The following is a 20,396-nucleotide window of genomic DNA, read 5'->3' as shown; positions in this document are numbered from 1 at the left end:
TTTTAAGATGACCATATAGAGTTTACAGCAAAAAGGAAAGCATGCTCCGTGTTTGCTGTGGCTATGGTGTGAGCATGTTTAGAATGCTAATGGGTTTCGGAATTGCCAAGGATATCAGATTTCATACTAGGCGAATACTGTCAATGTATCAGTTGTGAGGCTTCAGATCTACATGGGTCCCTCCTCCAAAGAATAAGTCGTTACCTAAAGTTAGCATGTCCTTAAGGCGCCATCCATCTTCCAAGCAGCGCCAACTCATCGGAGAGCAACATGTCCATATAAATTCATCCCACACATTGAGTCGTCCAGCACGTTTAGTAGCTATTTCTCTATTGTTATTATTATTATTATTATTATTATTATTATTATTATTATTATTATTATTATTATTATTGCGACGGGCATGGCCTATTGACTTGGTCCGCCCCCACATTTTAAGTACTAGGCAACGAACACTAGCGACATTGAACAGTTTAATACGAGGCTTCACAGATCAAAACACAGCCACGGAGAAATGAGTCAAAGCTATTCGACTCATGTTCACTTTTACATTCAGCTTTTAAGCTCTTGCGTTCCCATTGTATGTCCAAGTTCTTAATCCAGAATACCAATCTGCCTTTCAAGTTACTATTCTGACCTCGACTCTATACTAGCTATCGCTACAGTCGGAAAGAGCATAGGTCGTGCGAAGAGCACAGCTACACAATGGCTTGGGAACCACCTCCAGACTTTCTCCCTGCCGCTGCTCCCAAAGAAGCGCACATGCGCAAGGTCGACTGGGAAAGCGCCGGGGAAAAGTTGATAGGATATAAAAACTACATCGCCTTTATTATCGATAACGCATTCACCGAATCCGAATGTCAACAGCTCATCAAGGCTGCGGAAGCGAGCACCATCACCCCAGATGTGCCAACTCCAAAGTGGGCACGCGCCATGGTCAATGCCGGTAACGGTAAAGAGACCATGGTGACAGATACGCGAAATTGCGGACGGATTCTCTATGACGCCCCAGTTATTGCGAAGAGGATTATGGACCGTCTCAGGCCGTTCTTGATTGAGTGTGGCGTTGATACTATTTACGATCAAGGCCATATCACAGGTCTTGGGCCCGTGAAGCGTAAGGAAACATTGCAAATGTCGCGGCTGAATGAACGCTTGCGCTTTCTCAAGTATGAGGGGGGTGAGTATTTTCGTACGCACTATGATGGGGCGTATGTGACGCCCGATGGGAAGGAAAGATCACTTTTCACGATCCATCTGTATCTGAACGGAGACGGAGAGCAGGATCTGAGTGAGTTGGCAGAGGCAGAGAAGAGAGTGAATGAGGATGGAACGTATACGAATATGGACCCTTCCGGCAAGCTGTTGGGAGGCGCTACCTCTTTTCATCCCGATTTCATGGGCAGTGATGATGGTGGTCTGAGAATTTTCCCGAAGACTGGGTCGGTGCTGCTCTTTCAGCAGAGAGATTTATGGCATGCGGGAGACGATGTCTACCGCGGGGTGAAGTATACGATGAGGACAGAAATCATGTATAGTAAGGTTGATCGCTCCTGAGTTTTATGCTGTCCTGTAAACATAAGAGACCTTTTGGGGAAGTGGACAAGTCCTCAGAGAATCCATTGTGAACAATATTGTCGCAGGTCAACCGAGGGTTACTGTATACTTCAGCCAAGGACGTAGAAGATCATTTTAAGTTATGAAGTAAATAGTTTTTATATTGGTCGTATTTCAAACACACATTCTGAAGTGGAGAGTGGGCGGAAGAGATGCCAGTGATCTACTACATCTGGAACAAAGGTGGTGGTACAATGTACAAGGCTGAAACGAAAAACTCCGGCTCATTAGCACCGTCCCGACATTTCCCGTTTCTCCTGCAGTCCCGTGCGATTCCCGTGCTTTGCAAGAACGTGCGAACAAAAAGAGATCGATCATACAGAGCAGCCAGTCATTCGACTCGCCTATAATAACAGTCGCTTAGTCGGTCATGACACGGGTGATAAGACCAGTGGCCACGGTACGACCACCCTCACGGATGTTGAAGCGCTGACCAGCTTCGGCGGCGACGGGGTGGTGAGTCTTCAGAACCATCTCGACGTTGTCACCAGGCATGACCTGCTTGGACTGGTCATCGCCAGGCCAGCTGAGATCGGCAGCCTCATCTACAAAACAAGTCAATAAGCTACTCGGATCCAATAGCGGAGGATATGATCTACTCACCAGCAGTGCGAATAAAGACCTGGGGACGGTAGTTGGCACCGAAACCAGTACGGCGACCACCCTCAGCCTCAGTCAGAACGTACATGGAGACCAAGAACTTGTCGTGGGCCTTGGTGCTTCCAGGGACAGCGATAACCATTCCACGGCGGACATCCTCACGCTTGACACCACGCAGCAGAAGACCGGAGTTGTCACCAGCGCGAGACTCGTCGCAGGACTTCTTGAAAGTCTCAATGTCGGTGACCTTGGTCTTGATGGGGGTAAGGGAGCCACCAATGATCTCAACCTCGGAATCCTTCTTCAGGATACCACGCTCGACACGGCCGGAAGCGACGGTACCGCGTCCAGAGATGGAGAAGACCTCCTCAACGGACATGAGGAAGGGCTTGTCGAGATCGCGCTGGGGGGTGGGAATCCAGGTGTCGACGGCCTGGAGGAGCTCGTCAATCTTGGTCTCACCAAGCTCGGGCTGACGGCCCTCGAGGGCGCAGAGAGCGGAACCGAAGACGATGGGAGTCTCCTCGCCCTCGAATCCGTAGCTGCTCAGGAGCTCGCGCATTTCCAGCTCAACGAGCTCCAGCATCTCCTTGTCCTCGACAGCATCGACCTTGTTGACGAAGACGACGATCTTCTGGACACCGACCTGACGAGCGAGCAGCAGGTGCTCACGGGTCTGGGGCCTACTAAGTGTCAGTCGCAACTCACACGTAGACAAGCTGGGAAGACTATGGGGTGACATACATCTGACCATCAGAGGCAGCAACGACGACAATAGCACCGTCCATGTTGGCAGCACCAGTGATCATGTTCTTAATGTAATCGGCGTGACCAGGACAGTCGACGTGAGCGTAGTGTCGGTCGGCGGTCTCATACTCGATGTGGGCGGTGGAGATGGTGATACCACGCTTTCGCTCCTCGGGAGCCTTGTCAATAGCACCATATTCTAGGAAGTTGGCAAAGCCCTTCTCGGCCTGACGCTTGGTGATAGCGGCAGTCAAAGTGGTCTATTTGGCGCTGTTAGGATGGCGACGGCCGGGAGTGTAAGGGTCAAGAGGGCTAACCTTTCCGTGGTCGACGTGACCAATGGTACCTATTGACCATTGTAAGCAGGTATTCGAGCACCATAAGCAGTGGGATGCATACCAATGTTAACGTGAGGCTTCGTCCGCTCGAAGGCGGTCGCGAAACCCCGGGCAGCCAGTCTCTCGTTTGCGAAGACATGGTGAATGGGGTTGACGGCACGAGGCCGCAGCAGAGAAGACCTGCTGCTCCGCAAGAGGAGGTTGATGGATCTGGAGATAGACGACATCCTGACTGCCCTTCGACTGACAGAGGGGGGACGAAAGGAAAGAAAGGGGATGGATGAGATGTTTACAAGCTGTCTGGGCGAGTCGAAGTTCTTCCATCCAAAATTTTAGGATCCCGGGCTTAGTCATCAAGGCACCCGAACTGGCCAATTGGAACGCACGTTTTGCGGACTCCCGGAGAGCCAGATACGCCTGGATAAGACTGGCTGGACGAGACCGACTAGAGCATACCATATTGGATCGTTGCAAGGCGATTGCGAGGGCATTGTCGGATATTCCATGGATGATATGGAGTCAATTACCTAGTGAGAGAGACCTGAATCAACTAGCACGCTAGCATAGATCTCTTTCTGAGATGACTACCTAGCTTCAGCGCAGAGACCATAGCTTCCTTGACCTTAAAACTCCTACATCTGTAACGGAATCAAAGGAGTAGTTAGACATTGGTGTCATTTTTGGATTTTCCTTTTTTCGTAATCTTATATGTGCCCTTAAAAACCTGGCTCCGTATTGTACATGATATATGAGTCCGCCATCTTCGCTTCACGCGTCCTTCTTTTTAACCACCATCAGAACATGCTTTCCTGGCTCTCCTTCCATGGGTTTCATCTGGGCAGCGTCCGCATCCCTTACTGTGTCCAGCACCGTATCCATCACTTTCTTCACTTCCTCCGCAACAGGCGGCCTCTTCCCTTTCTTCCGCGTCAAAATGATCTCGACTTTCCGGCCCTTCTCGAGGAACGACACGAGTTGTTTCATCCGATGCGAGAGGTCATGTGCATCAATGGCCCAGTTGAGTTCAAGTTGCTTGACGGCAGTCTTTGCCGCATGGGCTGCCTTTGATTTTGCCTTCTCTTGCTCACGCAAAGCTTTCTTACTCATAAGCTTGCAAACCGGTAGTCGGTCTGCGGAACCAGGGGACACTTGGACGAGGAAGTATTCAGATCGATTGATGGATCGTAAGACATTAATCGTCCTCTCAGGCGGATCCAGACCTCCGCTCTCATTGACCAGTTGTATTTGCTGAGCACGAATATCTTCATCCTTGATGATTCCCTGCGTCTTCGGGCCAGCCGCATTGGCTGCTGCGGACTTTGCTCCTCCAGAATATTGGATAGACCTCACTTGTCTTTGAGGCTGTGAAAATCCATATCGCGTAGTCAATGGAATTCGTGAGATTTCTAGCGGACGGAGGAACGTATGGCGGAGTGCTTGTGCTGTCGACACCAGGCCGCGGATATGTTTCATCTTGCTGCAGGCGCCGGTGGCCAGCGCAGCCGGCGGAGTTATCGTAGAACAGAGAAGATGGATTGCGTGAAATAATAAAGTTCGATCACCAAGGTCTCTAGCTAAACAAAGAGGTTGACTGCTGAGAGAACAATAATAACCATAGTCATAACTCGCGTGAGAGCACCGCTTGCGGGCGTGTTCCAGAAACGGGATCGAACAGCCACAGCCGCCATGCGCCACGCATTTCTACTACTACTATTATTGCCCCGTACTGCAATTTGCCACGGGCGATTCCTCTCCCAACTTCTCCCCTGCGGACTCGCACCGGATACTTTCTGTTCGCCAGCTTCTTTGACGACATCGAGGTTTCCGATCCTTCTCGGCCACTGACTCGTCCAGAGAAGGCCCTGAGGTTCCTGGCGGAATCAATGATTGCCGCAGCTGTTCCCTGTCATTGATTCGCCCCCTTAACTGGTCGTGGTACGGTCGCTTCATCCCCAGTGTACGCCCTGCGCAGACCTGTTTGTTTCTTTTTGCTCGTATGTCGACAGGTGTTGACACTGGACAACACCCAGGTTTCTGGTCTTATCTCACGCTGAGACCTAGCAACAGGAAGCGATTAGCATTGCATCCTGCGAAGGCCGCCATTGGTCCATCTGAAAAGACACATACGAACTCGGACAAACTGTCCGGAAACCCATCACCCATGATAATGACGCAGAGCCAGAGATCGCGGTACCTCAAGACTGGGGCTATCGTTGGTGTTTTGCTATTCTTGATTTTCATTCTCTCTCCCTCAAGGAACACAGTAGCCAGAGTCGGCGGAGGTACGTTCAGGAGCGGAAGGTTGAAAGGAAACTACTGACGGCCAACAGGACAGTCGGAGTCCGGGTCATCACTCACGACGAAGTGCACGAAGCCATATGATCCATCGAAGCCTCTTATCCAGTATGCGTTGATGATCGATGCAGGCAGTACGGGCTCCCGGATTCACGTCTACCGGTTCAACAACTGTGGTCCTACTCCTGAACTTGAGGATGAGAGATTCGAGATGACCGAAAAGAGAAAGGGCGGTTCAGGTCTCAGCTCTTACAGAGAGGATGCTGAAGGTGCAGCAAAGAGTCTGGATCCTCTGATGGATGTGGCCGTGAAGACGGTTCCCGACGAATACAAGTCGTGCACACCCGTTGCTGTTAAGGCGACTGCTGGTCTGCGAATGCTCGGTAGCGAAATGAGTGAGAAGATTCTGGAGGCTGTCAGGCATCGTTTGGAGACCGTCTATCCTTTCCCTGTGGTTTCTAAGGAGAAGGGTGGCGTTGAGATCATGGATGGTTCCGACGAGGGCGTTTACGCTTGGATCACTACGAACTACCTGCTGGGCAAGATCGGTGGCCCTGACGAGACGCCTACCGCTGCTATCTTTGACCTTGGTGGTGGTTCGACTCAAATCGTCTTCCAGCCCACTTTCGAGAAAAGCGAAGACGGCGGCATGCCTCAGAAGCTCGCCGACGGCGACCACAAGTATGAGCTCCAGTTTGGTGGCAGGGACTTTGAACTCTATCAGCACTCTCATCTGGGCTATGGTCTCATGGCAGCCCGTGACGCCATCCACAAGACTGTGGTTGAGTCTAAGCTGGCTCTGAGTCCCAAGGATCTCTCCTGGCTTAACCAGCCCATCCCCAACCCGTGCGTTAGCCCTGGCATGGACGTTCAGGTCAATCTTACCTTCCCAGATGACCACCCACTCGGGCCCCGTGTGACTGTCACGATGGCGGGTCCAAAGGAACTGTCCGCTTCGGCGCAGTGCAGGGGCCTAGCGGAGAAGATCCTCAAGAAGGATGCTGACTGCAAGCTTGCCCCGTGCTCATTCAACGGCGTTCACCAGCCTTCCCTGGAGAAGACTTTCGCCAGAGAGGATGTCTACATCTTCTCGTACTTCTACGATCGGACAAAGCCCCTGGGTATGCCAGACGCTTTCACCCTGGAGGAGCTCCACCGTCTCACTAGCACCGTGTGTGCCGGCGAAGATAGCTGGGGTGTTTTCGAGGGTGTCCAGGGAGCCTTGGAGGAGCTTCGGGATCGCCCAGAGACGTGCCTTGACCTCAACTTCATGCTTGGTCTGTTGCACACTGGCTACGAGATGCCCCTTTCCCGCGAAGTCAAGATTGCAAAGAAGATCAAGGGTAACGAACTCGGTTGGTGTCTTGGTGCAAGGTAAGTTCTTCCATAAAAAAAGGGTCAGAAACGAATACTGACGTCCTTTACTACAGCCTGCCGCTCCTTAGCAAGGAATCTGGATGGACTTGCCGTATTAAGCAAGTTGCGTAATGACTGACAATGATCGGTGCTAGACGCTCTGGTATAGAGAATACTGCTTTTTTTTTTCTTTTTTGAGGATGAGTTTTCTGCGGGATGAAGCGCGCTTCTTCCTATATAGATCTTCGTATCCGGGCCATCAGATCTCTGGGATGTATTAAACATTTTTCACGTCAAGTCACGGTTGTGATTGTATCTATGGATTTACTGGGACGCTTAATTTTCTCTCATGTGGCTGGTTTTATGGTCTCTTGTTAGTTGGTCCACAACTAGCTAAGTCTGCAACAGAATGGATCTTCTGACGAGGTTCTGATCCAAATGCACTTGAGAAAACATCGCTCATGATGCTCTAGATGGAAGGGTTCTCAGGAGGGAGCTGGTTTTACTGCAGATGAACAGTCTCTTTTGGCAAAGAAGCTGTTAGTCTTCCATTTCCTCAATAGCCGGTCCTTTCAGCTTTGTCTTCTTGCCCATCAGCTTATCCAGGACATTGCTATTCAGTTGTGTCCGATGTCTGCTCGTAGATGGACCTGTTTCATTATCGGAGGTGCCATCGCTATCCTCTTCGGTACCCGATTCGCCGTTTCCTTCAGTATCTTGTCCCTCCAGGACCCCCAAACCAAGATTCTGCGAGAGTCACTGCTCAGTACCTTCCCAAGTAACCATCTCTGTAGCGTGGAATAGACCTACCATTTCTATATACTGTCCCTCATTCTCCTCATCCACGTCGTCCATGACTATATCCTTGGATTTCCCAGCCTCGAGATTTCGCTGCAGATCGTCGTTCGCAGCTTTCAGCTTGGGTAGGAAGCTTGAGATGCGAGAGAGTATGCTCGAATCCCCATTCATTCGCTGTATTCGTGGTTTTGGCCTGCCTGGCACATTTGTTATAGAAACCTCATCATCGGAGCTGTCGTCCGACTCATCGATGTCATCTTCAGCGTCTTCTATCCGCCTTTCGCCACCATTCCCACTTTCGGAGGAAGAGGAAGACGATGAAGAAGAGGATGACGAGGACGTGGATGAGGAAGTTGTGCCTTCGGAAGAAGTGCTTTCATCATCGCTGTCCTCTTCCGCGCTCGAGCTCTCCTTCTCGGAAGAGTCGTCACGGGAGCTTACTGTGGAGGTTGTGTCAGTAGACGAGCTGGAGTCGGAGCTGAGACTTTGTCTTCGCGCTCGGCCGCTGGGGGCGGGTGCCCTGGAGCGTTTTGAGGGCGAGACGGTGGAAGAAGGGTCATCATCCTCCAGCGGGCGCTTTCTGCTAGTTTCATCCATATGAATTGACTCGTCGCGGCTCTGTTGGGGGCGTGAGTTCGGGGTTTCGTCTGCGGCGGTGGAGTTTGCGGCTATTGGGGGTTCTTGTTCTCTTGAGTTTCAACCGGGTCGATCGTCTCCTGGCTTGTCTTGGGCTAAGGCGTGGTATGCCCGTCCCACGGCGGTTGTTTCGACTACGAACGAGACCCTGATGCTCGTCTTCCCCAGCGCATGTCTGTTTTTTCTCTTTTCTCTTTTTCTTTTGCGTATCCTGACTGCTCTCACAGCAACTGGATGACAGGAGAAATCTTGCGAAAACCAGCTTCGAGATACAGAGCGTTGATCCAGAGGTGAGTACTACCCCTCATGCTTACTATGGGCCGGTGATCCATGGTTCGCCTTAACGCCCTCCGTTACTTTCTTTACCTCTGCAAAATAGCTTAGCTTCAGCATGCTATCATATATCCACAGACTGTAGTTCATGAGTTCTTTCACCGTTTATCATGAGGCTGGGGAGACAGCATCAGGTCATGCTGCTCAGGTTCTACTGCTGATATGGTGAATGGACGGAATCATAAGGAAGCTGGTTCCATGATGCTGAACTATTCTGATGGCGTATTCACTGGTGACTGACAATGTGACTTGAATTGTTGCTTTTTTCTTTTCTCTTTGACATCAGTGAATGTCTCCTATTTCTAGATTCTATATTATCTTGCAACACTTCACAGCTTCTCTCCTTCCAACTTTCATTTATCACAAGTTCAAGTTGATCTATGAGTACGGTCATCTTATGGGATCCCACTGCATTTAATCATTCTACTTAGCATTACACGACTTTCGAGATGCCTATCGCTTACAGTACCAAAGCAGGGAGTAAAGAACCTCACAAAGCCTTGTGGGCGAGCGACTACGTTCTTCTGCTCAACGGAGGTCTCCTTTCGGAACTTGACATCTACTACGGCTTCAAGGCGTACCTATCGAAGGATCTGGTTGATCTCGGCCCAGATCAGTATATTCGCCTCTTGCGAAGCTACCTGCCCCCGGACCACTCCCGAGACATCCTCCGTGAAGCTGGTTCTAACGGGCCTCTTCTTGACCCGTTGAGCCTGAAGACTTTCAACTACCTCCGTGACTTCTCGGTCATCACGGCAAGATACATGCAAAAGCTTGATAACGGCAAGTCCAGTATGAGTCAACCAACATTGCAGATCAACGGAGAAGAGCCTGCCCCAGGTGATACTGGCAACAATGACTCGGGATCAATAGCTTCGACGCGCAAGTCGCTGCACCAGAACATCATTGGCAAGCTCCGCCCTTTGCCGTTCCAGTACCATTGGACAATCTGGTATGATAAACATACGGACTCCAGCAATTACGATAACAGGCTCTATGTTCTGTATGAAGACGTTGCAGACATCGCAACATTCTATCGCGTCTATAATAATTACCCCTGGGATAAAATCAGACTGCGGGATACCGTTCACATTTTCCGAAAAGGCGTGAAGCCTGTGTGGGAGGATCCAGAGAACCTCAAGGGTGGATGCTGGACGTTCCGTGTACCCAAAGCTAAGGCACAAGAGTTTTTCCATGAGATCGCTATTCTGTGCATGGCGAATGAGTTTCAGGCTGCACTTGAGAAAGGTACAGACCTTATATTATTGCCCCTGTTACTTTTCCAATTTTATAAGCATATGGCGATGCTGACAGATAACCTTGCAGAGCATGATCACGTTCTGGGTGTCTCGACTTCAATTCGTTTCAATTCCCACCTGATCTCTGTATGGAACAAGCTTGGGTCCAACCAGCGCGCAATCAAAGCATTGGAAGAAACCATTATCGACCGGTTGTCACCAGAGTTGCGACCCGCAGGAGGCAATTCATATTTCTACAAACGACACGATGAGCACGACGGTTACCAGCAGGCAGTTGAAGCTTCCAAGAACCAGCCCGGGAAGAAGGTCGAGACTCAAGACGAAAAGAAGGATGCTCATGCAAGCATTGCTGCGTAGTGTGGCTGGATGTTTCCATTATCACAAAGTGATTTGCATTGCATTTACAAATGGGCATGTTGCTGATCTTCCCTGTATTGCTTGTAGCATGCGTGAGCTAGCGGTTCTTTTTTTTTGCCCTTAACCGTTCCTTCTACTTCGGCACTGGAATGGATGCTTTGAGTCCACCATTCTATTCACAAATTGTATGCATTTTTTCCGACTTGAGAGGCTGGAACGGTCAACTGACATTCCGGATATGTTTCCTGGCTTTTCTCAGCAGCCTCTGGGGACTATTGAAGCAAATTCGCTCCTGTCTAGTAGTTATGATGTAACTAGCCCAGCTCGATTATCAGATGCCTTGTAACCGAAGCCTGCATCCATACAGAATCCGATGGCTCTGTAAAAGTCAGCAAAAGGATCAGAAAATCGGTGGGGCTTTCTGTTCTATCCCCCGTTTTGAATCTAAGACTACATTTGAATCTAAGACTACATGGGATAGACTATTCAGTTGCGATCTTACGACATGTATAACAAGTGGATTTTATTTAATGGTATAACGCGTTCATTCATCAATTCCTCATCAAGCATAACTACATGAGCCGGTAATATATCTACTCGATTATCACGACATCATCACTGTCTATCAGCTCATCTTCGGCTGCGTTCGCAGTCGAGATGTTTTCTTTTTTTCTCTCTCTGGTTGCTGTGGCGTACCAGGGTTTGTCAACCCACTCTGTCACGAGGTGGGCAGCTTGGTGGGCTAGGGAGTAGAAAGCCGGGTTATCTTTCGGGGAGAACATGCTGATATGCGCAGTCGTTTCATTGGAGGATTTATCGTTTGTGGCCTTGATCCATATAAGGCCTGGGTCGGTTCGGTTTGGTTGCTCGTCCACATCTGGAGGCAAGCTGCAGAATGTGCGGTCCTTGGAGCGTATGATCTTCTGGCTGATGGAAGATTTACCTTGGTGCGTTGGATCAGGAATAGACTGGGCGCCTCTTCCAAGACACGTATAGAAGTTGGCACTGCCGATTTTGCGCTCGATATAGAGATTAGATAGTGTAGAAACACGTTTCCGAAGCTCTTCGGAGCGCGCCAAACACCCCACGAATGCTAGATGTGAAGTTACCCAGCTCCAGCCTGCTGTGAGGTTATCTCGCTGAGAATAAAGGGCGGCTGCTCCGCCTGCGGCAGCAGCGCCCGCCGCCCCGGCAAACATGGCATAGCGACCCCAGCGCTGCCACGAGGGGGTGGCTGCGGCATCTGCAGAAGCCGCAGTGGCAGTCGAGGCAGGCAGTGACTTCTGCTCCTGGACAGTCGTGCTCGTCGTTTTGGTCGTGGATGTATTGTTACCCCCGAATCCAAATACGCTTGCAATTTCAGATATCGTATTGTAAGCCGTGGCCACTGTCTTAAGATGACCCTCGGCACCGTAGGAAACGACTCCTGGAGCAATTCCTAGAAAAGGTGTATCGAAGGCCATTAGACCTTGAATATGAGGGAACATGAACGTGGTAGGCTCAACAGAAGTCGGTCTTCCTGCGCGTTTCCCGTCCGCCGTTGAGCTCTCGCTCAGAGACGAAGGCGGCGGAAGTGGCTCCTCTGACGCCAGTAATATGAGAGTCTCTCCTCCGACTATACCGCCCATCGAATGTCCCACCAAGATCACATGAACAGATGGATCAACCGTAGGAGATGGCGCATGGTTTTCTACTTCGAGATCAATGACTTTATTCTGTAACCTTTTGATAAGGAACAGTCTAGTTAGCCAAACTGCATCTGCACATAACACTCTTGGCACCACACACCATTCTCGGAATCTCCCCACGCATTCTTTTAGGTCTCCTCTTGTCTCGTACTTCGGGTAGACTGCGGTAACGACCTCGATGTTTGGGAGCGCATGGCTGACCAGAGCCCTCAAGTGCTCCGGGAAATTTACGAAAGTATCGTCACCTCCCTATATAAGCGACTGAATCGTTAGCTATGCAATCTTCAACCATGGCAAATCTTAGCTGATGCCGCATATGCGCACATCGTCTGGGAAGGTATGCGGGGAGAGAAGCATGTACCTTGAAGCCGTGGATGAACACAAGGAGAAGCGTCTTCTTCATTCTCCTGGTGGGAGGACAAACAAATGATTCATCTTCGTTCTCAGTGGTTATGCTATTCTCCGGATAACATGCGACGGAGATCCGGTTTGCTGATTCTCGAGATGGATCGTCCAGATCGTGCACTTGTCACGAGGCATCGGGCCATTTGCGTCATGGGTACCACGTGACAGACCGCCCACCTGCCGTCGATCCCGCCAGAGGGGTTCCTCGGCGACAAATCGCCGTGATTGGCCGAAGCCCTCTGCTGCTTGGATAAACCGCGGACGTTCCTTTGCTCTCGACGGGCGGACCAGGCAATTGCATAGATCTCTGTAGCCAAGATACTCTTCTTTCTTTGCTGAGAGAAGGAATGGTCTACAGTTTCCTCTCTGTCTAGCTCACTATCAGAAATCTTCAATCGACCAATCGCTGAGCATCTGCTATCAATATGCCAAATCTTGTGACGGTTGCGACGTGCAACTTGAACCAGTGGGCTCTGGACTTTGAAGGAAATACATCTCGTATCATCGAGAGTATCAAGAAGGCAAAAGCAGCCGGCGCAAAGTTGAGAGTTGGCCCCGAGCTGGAGATTTGTGGATATGGATGTCTTGACCACCTTTTGGAGCAGGATCTCTACCTGCACTGTTGGGAGATGCTCGAGAGGATTCTCAGTGACAAAGATTGTTCTGGAATGATACTAGACATAGGTATGCCGGTGCAGCATAAGAATCTTCGCTACAACTGTCGAGTGGTATGTGTTTCGTCCCACTGAGTCCTCGCGCAGATATGACTAATACCCTGTGATAGATATGTCTGGATTCGAAGATCCTCTTGATACGGCCCAAGATGTCTCTGGCTAATGATGGAAATTACCGCGAGGTAAGATAATATGTATCCTGATACATCATCGCCTTCTTGCTTGCGGTTGCATCACTCGAGAACATTGACACCCTATTAACAATACTGATGATATTTCAAGATGAGGCACTTCACACCCTGGATGCGTCCTAGGCAGTATGAGCAATACCTCTTGCCCCGTAAGATTCAGTTACTACAGGGTGCAACTCACGTCACTTTTGGAGACGCTGTAATCAGCACTCTCGATACCTGCATTGGAGCAGAGACTTGTGAAGAGGTAAGACACACGGTTCTACTTAGAGTTACATCACTAACGGAAACAGCTATGGACTCCGGACCCGTAAGTGGTGTCATTGACCCCTAGTTTATATATTCTAAGGATTCTTTTTAGGCCGCACAACCATATGTCATTGGATGGAGTTGAGGTAAATATATACCAACTCCTGTAGTCCTATGGAGACACTGACGTCCGTTAGATCATCACGAATAGCAGTGGCTCCCACTTCACGCTTCGGAAGTTGGATACTCGGCTGGGGCTCATAATGGAAGCTACCAAGAAGAACGGTGGAGTCTACCTGTATGCGAACCAACAAGGAGTGGACGGCGAGCGGTTGTACTATGATGGCTGCGCAATGATCGTCGTGAACGGCAAGGTCTTAGCGCAAGCATCTCGTGAGTCTCTCAAGTACAGCATCTTCCTGCCTGTTTTCTAAAAACCATGCAGAATTCTCTCTTTCCGATGTCGAGGTCGTTACGGCTACTGTCGATCTGGATGAAGTCAGAGCTTATCGCTTTGCACCTTCTCGTGGACTTCAAGCCGCCGTCACCCCGGCGTATAAGAGAGTGGAGACCGCGTTTTATCTCACATCAGATGATGAAGACCTTGGCAAGATCCCCAGTCCTGAGCTTGAAATCAGATACCATACACCTGAAGAGGAGATCGCTCTATGCACCGGTTGTTACCTATGGGATTACTTAAGACGGTCAGGGGTCTCTGGGTACCTTGTTCCGTTATCGGGAGGTATCGATTCATGTGCCACAGCGACTATGGTCTTCTCAATGTGTCGTCTTGTCATTGAAGCCTGCGAAGCAGGCAATGAGCAGGTGATCGCAGACGTACGACGTCTAGCGAGATACACTGATAGTATTCCAAAAACACCCCAGGAACTTTGCAACCAACTGTTCCACACTATCTACATGGTTAGTTAGCAACAAGATAACGTATCTCAGCCGCTGATCGATTTAGGGAATGTCGAAACAATCCTCGAAAGAGACACGACAACGGGCTAAAGATCTCTCGGCTGCAATTGGCTCTTACCATGTCGACCTTGACATCGATGAGGTCTACAATGCTCAGCGCAACCTCATAGTCAACGCTTTAAACTTCGAACCCAAATTCAAGGTAGAGGGTGGCTCTGTGACCGAGAATCTCACCTTGCAGAATATTCAGGCCCGCTCCCGCATGGTCACTGCCTACGAGTTCGCTCAAATTCTGCCTCTTTCCCGTAATCGACCTGGAGGTGGATCCCTCCTTGTAGTAAGTTACCTGTTGGCGATCGATGACACCACGTAGCTAACATCGATATAGCTTGGAAGCGCCAACGTAGGAGAATCCCTCCGTGGATACTTGGTACGTTATCGCGTATTAATATACAAGCCGTGCGAGCTAACTAGCAACTAGACGAAATACGATTGCTCCAGTGCGGATATCAACCCCATTGGTAGCATTGACAAGCAAGATCTCAGACGCTTCATCGCCTGGGCACAAAAGAACTTCGACCTGCCCTGCCTTGAGGAGTTCCTGGATGCTGTTCCCACAGCGGAACTCGAGCCTGTTACCGAAACATACGTGCAAAGCGACGAAGTGGACATGGGCATGACGTACGATGAATTGACCGTATTTGGCCGACTCAGAAAGGTTCATAAGCTAGGTCCATTTGGAATGTTCCAGCGCCTCGTTCATGACTGGGGTGCCGAGCGCCCGCGAGTTTCTGGTGACAATCTACCCGTGTATACCCCAGCTCAGGTCGCAGAGAAGGTCAAGCGCTTCTTCCACTACTGTACGTATACATCTTTCGTATTCCTGCCTTGTCCTTGGATGCATATCCTGGTTGGAACTGAGCTAACACGCTTGTCTTCAGATGCAATTAATAGACATAAGATGACGACGGTATGTTGCCAACCTGTTGAAAGGAAGGCCGCGTATCCCCGGCTTCAAGATTTCATGGACCTGATCTGATATTGTTGGAATATAGTTGACGCCTTCCCTGCATTGCAACGACTACTCACCGGATGATAACCGCTACGACCTGAGACCCTTCCTTTATCCAAGTTACTGGGTACGATTTCCCACACCTTGGTGATTACGTATTCTTTTCTAACTCATAACAGAGCAGCTGGGCATTCAAGAGAATCAACGAGCAACTGGAAAAGCTCGAGGCGCTGAAAAAGTAGACAAGTCGCCCTGGAATGCATGTGATGCATATAGACAGATTATATAGACCTCGGGTTCATTTATTCCTGGACTGAAATATGTCGGAATCCAGCAGAAATGTCGCTCTTCCCATAGCTTAGAATATTGTTTTCTGCACAATGTGATCTTCAGGCAAGAAAGAGTCTTGATATGCGATTCACTTACGGCCTGTTTTGGTAACGCCGTATTTCAGCGAGTACCTTAATAAATGAAAACGAGCACATGAATGTCAACTTGGCAATGAAATTGTTGACTCCTGCTTATACCTCGGACGGACGAAAGATAACTTTCTCTCCCGAGACTCCCTTCCTGTTCAAACCCAGAGCTTCCTCCACTGCGCCCAGGCCACCCGAAACCACACGCGACCGGTTCGGAATGTAGAGACCCTTAGCGATATATCCATCCTCTCCTCCCAGACTCTTGGCCATAGGTTCGCTCAGATAACGAAGATCTGGAAAGCTGCCGACACCCAGGACCCGTTTGATATCTACCTTGGGTTCCTTCGACTGACTGAGCGCCGTGGCTTCTGGATCGACGACATCCGGGCGGACGGTATGTACCGTCACGACATGGTTGCTAGCAATGGTCTTCGCAGCTTGGACGATCTGGACGCTCAATTTCTGCGTCTCCTTCGATGAGATGGCATCGAACAAGAAGTCTAAAGGCAGTTCACCAATCGCGGCCTTGAAATCTTCCACAGTTGCCTGAGACCGGTCCAGCACGACATGTGCGCCGAGCTTCTTGAGAAATTCGTGATTCGCAGGGCTTGCGTTTGTGATAATTCGCTCGAAGCCCGATAGTCTCGCCAGCTGTATCGCATACTGGCCAACCGACGAAGCACCCCCGATGATCACTACGGCTTTGCCTTTTCCGACTTGCTCACCTCCCTTCTCCCACGGAGGTGTAATACCATGGCCAGTCTTGTCATAGAATGCAGTGACGACGGCTACCGTAGCGAGGGATATACCCGCAGCCTGCTCGTCGCTGATGTTTTTTGGTGTTTTCGAGACCAAGGCAGCTGGCATCTTGCAATATTGCTGGAAAGTGCAATAATCATATTTGCCTATGATACCCTGGAAGAAGACGCGATCACCCACCGCAAAACCAGAGACATTAGGCCCAACCTCTGCAATTTCGCCCGCTGCATCAGATCCGAGTATGGCAGGGTACTTGTCGATAAAGGCCTGCCAGTCGCGCATCTTCCAATCGACTGGGTTAACAGCCGTGGCTGTGATTTTGATGGCAACCTCACCAGCCTCCAATGGTGGCAAGGAGCGCTCCTGAATGACGTTCTGAGCCCCTGGCTCAAGGACTATAGCCGCCTTGAATGACTGCGGAACTGGCATGGTGTGTGTGTGATGTCGTCGTCAGTATGATGATATGACACAGCCGTCGCAAGAGTTGTCGCTATTGTGAAATCTTGTATTGTTAGGAGTCACGACCGGCTCCCGAGTAATAGTTCCACTACGGTTAAATATGATATACAAACATGTATGCAGCGAATTCAGTGCATCGGAGCGAAGAGCGAGCTGGTGGAGCCAAATCCGGATACTTAGCTGCTTATGTGATGTTTGTCCGACTCCGACCAGTTCAGATAGAAACCACGCAGATTTCTAAAAGATTCTTTGGCGGGTTTATAGTTAACAGAACTAATTGGTCTTTATTTATCCTCTGTTTTATAATCTAGCGGCCGGATTATTGGTGAGCCAAGTTTGTTACGATCTATCTGCATGAGTTCCAGTCGACTCACGATCCTTACCCCGCCGACATCGAAATTGGAGAGGACAATTGAACGAAATATAGCATTACAAAATCAAGCTATTGGCGCATCCTTGCCATGAAGATCAGTTTCGTAGTCTATATTTGGACAAACATAGAGAGATCTTCTGATTAAGCCCTAAGATTTAGGATCAAAATGCTACCATTATCTACAGGACTGTTGGTGTCAGCATCGTTATCTTACGGACTTGTACATCGCAAGATTGTGCTTGATATTTTGGCCAATGTCTGTTAGTAAATTTGGACCTAGCAGGACTTTATCCTATCTATCTTGTGTACGATTCTATGCAAAACTTTATCCCCAAGGGTTGAAGTTGGTCCGCACAAATGCGGTGGGGACTCTTGACTCGAACTACGGCCGGACATTGGGAGAAAGCAAGACTCTTGCTGCAATAGATCAGATACAAACTCAATCGATCTCCTGTCAGTTGTCGGCTCCAGCTATTGGAGTATTGGGGTCGACCAAAGCGTTCTGTAGATTAGACTACATGTAGATCCTGGTTCTACTTACCCACACAGATTCAGTCATGTTGAATAGCTGAACAAGATGGTGAGTTAAGAATACAGAGTAGTCTATGCCCTCTAATCAGAAGAAGTTCGAAAGAAGAAAGGGGACTATAAACCATGTAGGAAATTGACGGGCTGCGTAAAGGAATCACTACATGGTGTGAATGGATTCGATATTGAACAGCATTACAGGGCTGGCTCTTCACTTTCGGATCGTTTTCTTCTTGAACTTACTCTAGTCACTGCAGTATTCCCGCTGATCAGGTTATTTGTGAATCTTCTTTAGTTAATATGTCTTGTGAAAAGGATCTCGGGGATTCCCTACCTAGCTAAGGAGTTCCTGGCGGAATTCTCCCACTCCTTCGCTCAGCGAGCTCCACCCGTGGGGATAAATAGGCCGATCTTCTAGGGAGTCCAAACAGAAGTCATCTTTGTTAAGTCTCAGACTATAGTATAACTTGGCTCATGGCTTCAATCAAATAGCTCGGTTATCTACCGAGTCGCTCTTAGTTCTAAAAGATAGTTATAGTCACCAATCTCATCTTGAGAATGCACACACCGGAGTTAACATAGAAATTACGTTTCGAAGCGGCAACAGTCGGTACTCGATGGAGCTTTTTGACTCTGCTTCAGATCCTTCGACTCAAGGCTTGGCGGAAGCGAAGGGACGAGGCCATCCAGAGGGGTAATCTCGTCCCTCCAAAACCGAGAACACCGGCACACCGCAAGACAGGAAGTGACGTTTTGCTCCGCGTCACAAGAGGCGCTCCCAAGTTATACACCCATCAGTTAATCCACAGACAGGGTCAAATTGTTCCGCCAGCCAATGTGGCGGAGGAGGCAGGATGTCAATATATACCAGACTCTGTTACAATTCTGGTCTTCAAGTCTCAAGGATTGTCTTTATACCTTCACATATTGACGACAGCCACTAGCCACAAATGCATAATGCTATCAGATCGTGGATACTGCCGGGGCTACTGCTTCCCAGGAAGCGAACAATCTTTCAGTTTTGGGCAATACCAGTATGAAATCCGCATAATAAGCCGGCCATGTATACGACCCTGTTGCACCTCTTGTTCTGAGCGTGTCTGGCGCCATGCGGAGATAGAGGCATATATCATGACGATCGGGCCGTACATCACAGCAGGCAGAAATGCAAACACAACTTTTCATTTATCTTTGAACAGGTTGCGAGCATTAGCGAGAGAGAAGATATTAACGATGGGCCTTACTCCCGCGTAGCTCTCGCTGGCGATTAGCAACCTTGCCCTTCTGGGTAACCGGCTCTCCGGTTCTGACTCCGTATTTTGACTTTGTGGTAGGCCTAACCGGGGATTCTATGATCAGTCGATGGATAAACTCTGATGCTGATGTCTCCAGGATCCCCGAACCTTTCCAAGGTCTCAGAGACACAATTTGTTGCTTTTAGAGCAGTCTGGCCGATAATGAGGACCGCTGACCAGTTTGTTGGTGATACCTACCTATACGGCATCGACAAGTTCTGAGAGCACGCGAAATCAATTGTGAACAACCTGGGCAGTTTCAAAAGATTTACTGATATGCTTGAGGGAACGCGACATGTTGAGACAACAGGAGATGTTACAACAGTAACCTCTATCTCAACACCGAGTCTATTAATGATAACTCCTCATTGGTATACAGCGGAAGTGACTGAAGACCGAATCAAACCAAACTCGGCCTCGTTTTACCTTTCAAGCATATCTTTTTCGCTCAGAAACCACTTCTAAGAGTTGCTCCGCGAAGATACGCGTCAAAAATGGAAGAAAACGCACTGGAAATACGAAATGTCGTCCGCCAGGACAAAGCTCTTCGACTCGGAACACATACCTACTTGAGTTGTCGTCGACCAATCAATGGAATATAATTTTAAACTAAACGCCTCAAAACACTAAAGGACTTATCACCAACAGGGGTCTTCTCCGCCTCTATAACGAGGTACAACCAGGTGGTTTGGAAGCGGATACGGCTCGCCTCTGGATGGCAATCTTAACCACGCAGTTCCCGGCATCCTGATGATAGGACAACACCTCAACCATTGGAGGCAGGCCTGGCATTTATGAACTACTACCGGAAGCGTACCGCGTTTCTGTGTTAAATGTTCAGAGCAATCGCTATCTCTCAGTCATGATCAGAAGTCATACACACTATGGTGATGTCCGTATCTTGTCTGGCCGTATATGGGATATCGCGGCTACAGAATGGAACCAGCAGTAGGGAGTTGTGTCACAGCGTCACTACGAGGATTAGCTTTGCAGTGGTACGCCGCAGAACTGTCTATCTTGTATCGTGATCTTCTTCATTGTATATATCCTGGCTACCTAGTCAGAGGTCTCCACAACTTAACGCCGC

The 20,396-nt window shown here is 49.4% G+C and overlaps 9 protein-coding genes across 9 annotated transcripts; 4 read left to right on the top strand and 5 right to left on the bottom strand.

The window, feature by feature from the left end:
• Positions 1–335: 335 nt before the first annotated feature.
• Positions 336–1,689, top strand: C8Q69DRAFT_474162 (hypothetical protein). Its single transcript, XM_028631110.1, has one exon. The coding sequence runs from the start codon at positions 706–708 to the stop codon at positions 1,555–1,557; it is 852 nt and encodes a 283-aa protein (XP_028483249.1). The 5' UTR covers positions 336–705; the 3' UTR covers positions 1,558–1,689.
• On the bottom strand, positions 1,690–3,618 carry C8Q69DRAFT_474160 (putative translation elongation factor EF-Tu). The gene is made up of 5 exons (XM_028631109.1): positions 3,364–3,618; positions 3,282–3,310; positions 2,962–3,224; positions 2,221–2,900; positions 1,690–2,162 (listed from the first exon to the last, which is right to left on the bottom strand). Exons 1-5 carry the CDS (start codon positions 3,527–3,529, stop codon positions 1,978–1,980), a joined length of 1,323 nt encoding a protein of 440 aa, XP_028483248.1. The 5' UTR covers positions 3,530–3,618; the 3' UTR covers positions 1,690–1,977.
• A 338-nt stretch (positions 3,619–3,956) lies between these two features.
• C8Q69DRAFT_474156 (putative translation initiation factor IF3) lies at positions 3,957–4,957 on the bottom strand. Its single transcript, XM_028631108.1, has one exon. The coding sequence runs from the start codon at positions 4,773–4,775 to the stop codon at positions 4,071–4,073; it is 705 nt and encodes a 234-aa protein (XP_028483247.1). The 5' UTR covers positions 4,776–4,957; the 3' UTR covers positions 3,957–4,070.
• A 315-nt stretch (positions 4,958–5,272) lies between these two features.
• Positions 5,273–7,397, top strand: C8Q69DRAFT_328913 (nucleoside diphosphatase Gda1). Its single transcript, XM_028627445.1, has 4 exons — positions 5,273–5,296; positions 5,364–5,584; positions 5,633–6,971; positions 7,028–7,397. The coding sequence occupies exons 2-4, from the start codon at positions 5,464–5,466 to the stop codon at positions 7,083–7,085; spliced, it is 1,518 nt and encodes a 505-aa protein (XP_028483246.1). The 5' UTR covers positions 5,273–5,296; positions 5,364–5,463; the 3' UTR covers positions 7,086–7,397.
• On the bottom strand, positions 7,366–8,758 carry C8Q69DRAFT_328726 (hypothetical protein). Its single transcript, XM_028627444.1, has 2 exons — positions 7,764–8,758; positions 7,366–7,700 (listed from the first exon to the last, which is right to left on the bottom strand). Exons 1-2 carry the CDS (start codon positions 8,346–8,348, stop codon positions 7,494–7,496), a joined length of 792 nt encoding a protein of 263 aa, XP_028483245.1. The 5' UTR covers positions 8,349–8,758; the 3' UTR covers positions 7,366–7,493.
• A 411-nt stretch (positions 8,759–9,169) lies between these two features.
• Positions 9,170–10,336, top strand: C8Q69DRAFT_508827 (translation initiation factor eIF 4e-like domain-containing protein; the record flags this gene model as incomplete). The annotated part of the gene is made up of 2 exons (XM_028633018.1): positions 9,170–9,968; positions 10,047–10,336. The coding sequence occupies 2 exons, from the start codon at positions 9,170–9,172 to the stop codon at positions 10,334–10,336; spliced, it is 1,089 nt and encodes a 362-aa protein (XP_028483244.1).
• A 375-nt stretch (positions 10,337–10,711) lies between these two features.
• C8Q69DRAFT_474134 (hypothetical protein) lies at positions 10,712–12,534 on the bottom strand. Its single transcript, XM_028631107.1, has 4 exons — positions 12,386–12,534; positions 12,125–12,273; positions 10,818–12,058; positions 10,712–10,747 (listed from the first exon to the last, which is right to left on the bottom strand). Exons 1-3 carry the CDS (start codon positions 12,425–12,427, stop codon positions 10,930–10,932), a joined length of 1,320 nt encoding a protein of 439 aa, XP_028483243.1. The 5' UTR covers positions 12,428–12,534; the 3' UTR covers positions 10,712–10,747; positions 10,818–10,929.
• A 124-nt stretch (positions 12,535–12,658) lies between these two features.
• Positions 12,659–15,858, top strand: C8Q69DRAFT_328626 (putative glutamine dependent NAD+ synthetase). Its single transcript, XM_028627442.1, has 13 exons — positions 12,659–13,157; positions 13,214–13,285; positions 13,386–13,541; positions 13,588–13,604; positions 13,656–13,689; positions 13,741–13,936; positions 13,989–14,464; positions 14,511–14,801; positions 14,853–14,894; positions 14,946–15,324; positions 15,406–15,434; positions 15,520–15,603; positions 15,656–15,858. The coding sequence occupies exons 1-13, from the start codon at positions 12,855–12,857 to the stop codon at positions 15,716–15,718; spliced, it is 2,142 nt and encodes a 713-aa protein (XP_028483242.1). The 5' UTR covers positions 12,659–12,854; the 3' UTR covers positions 15,719–15,858.
• Positions 15,724–17,411, bottom strand: C8Q69DRAFT_328663 (quinone reductase). The gene is made up of 2 exons (XM_028627443.1): positions 15,903–17,411; positions 15,724–15,849 (listed from the first exon to the last, which is right to left on the bottom strand). Exon 1 carries the CDS (start codon positions 17,081–17,083, stop codon positions 15,998–16,000), a length of 1,086 nt encoding a protein of 361 aa, XP_028483241.1. The 5' UTR covers positions 17,084–17,411; the 3' UTR covers positions 15,724–15,849; positions 15,903–15,997.
• Positions 17,412–20,396: the final 2,985 nt, after the last annotated feature.

Source organism: Paecilomyces variotii (genome assembly GCF_004022145.1).
Source record: "Paecilomyces variotii strain CBS 101075 chromosome Unknown C8Q69scaffold_9, whole genome shotgun sequence".
In the NCBI taxonomy this organism is placed as follows: domain Eukaryota; kingdom Fungi; phylum Ascomycota; class Eurotiomycetes; order Eurotiales; family Thermoascaceae; genus Paecilomyces; species Paecilomyces variotii.
This window is presented reverse-complemented; position numbering and strand designations above follow the sequence as displayed.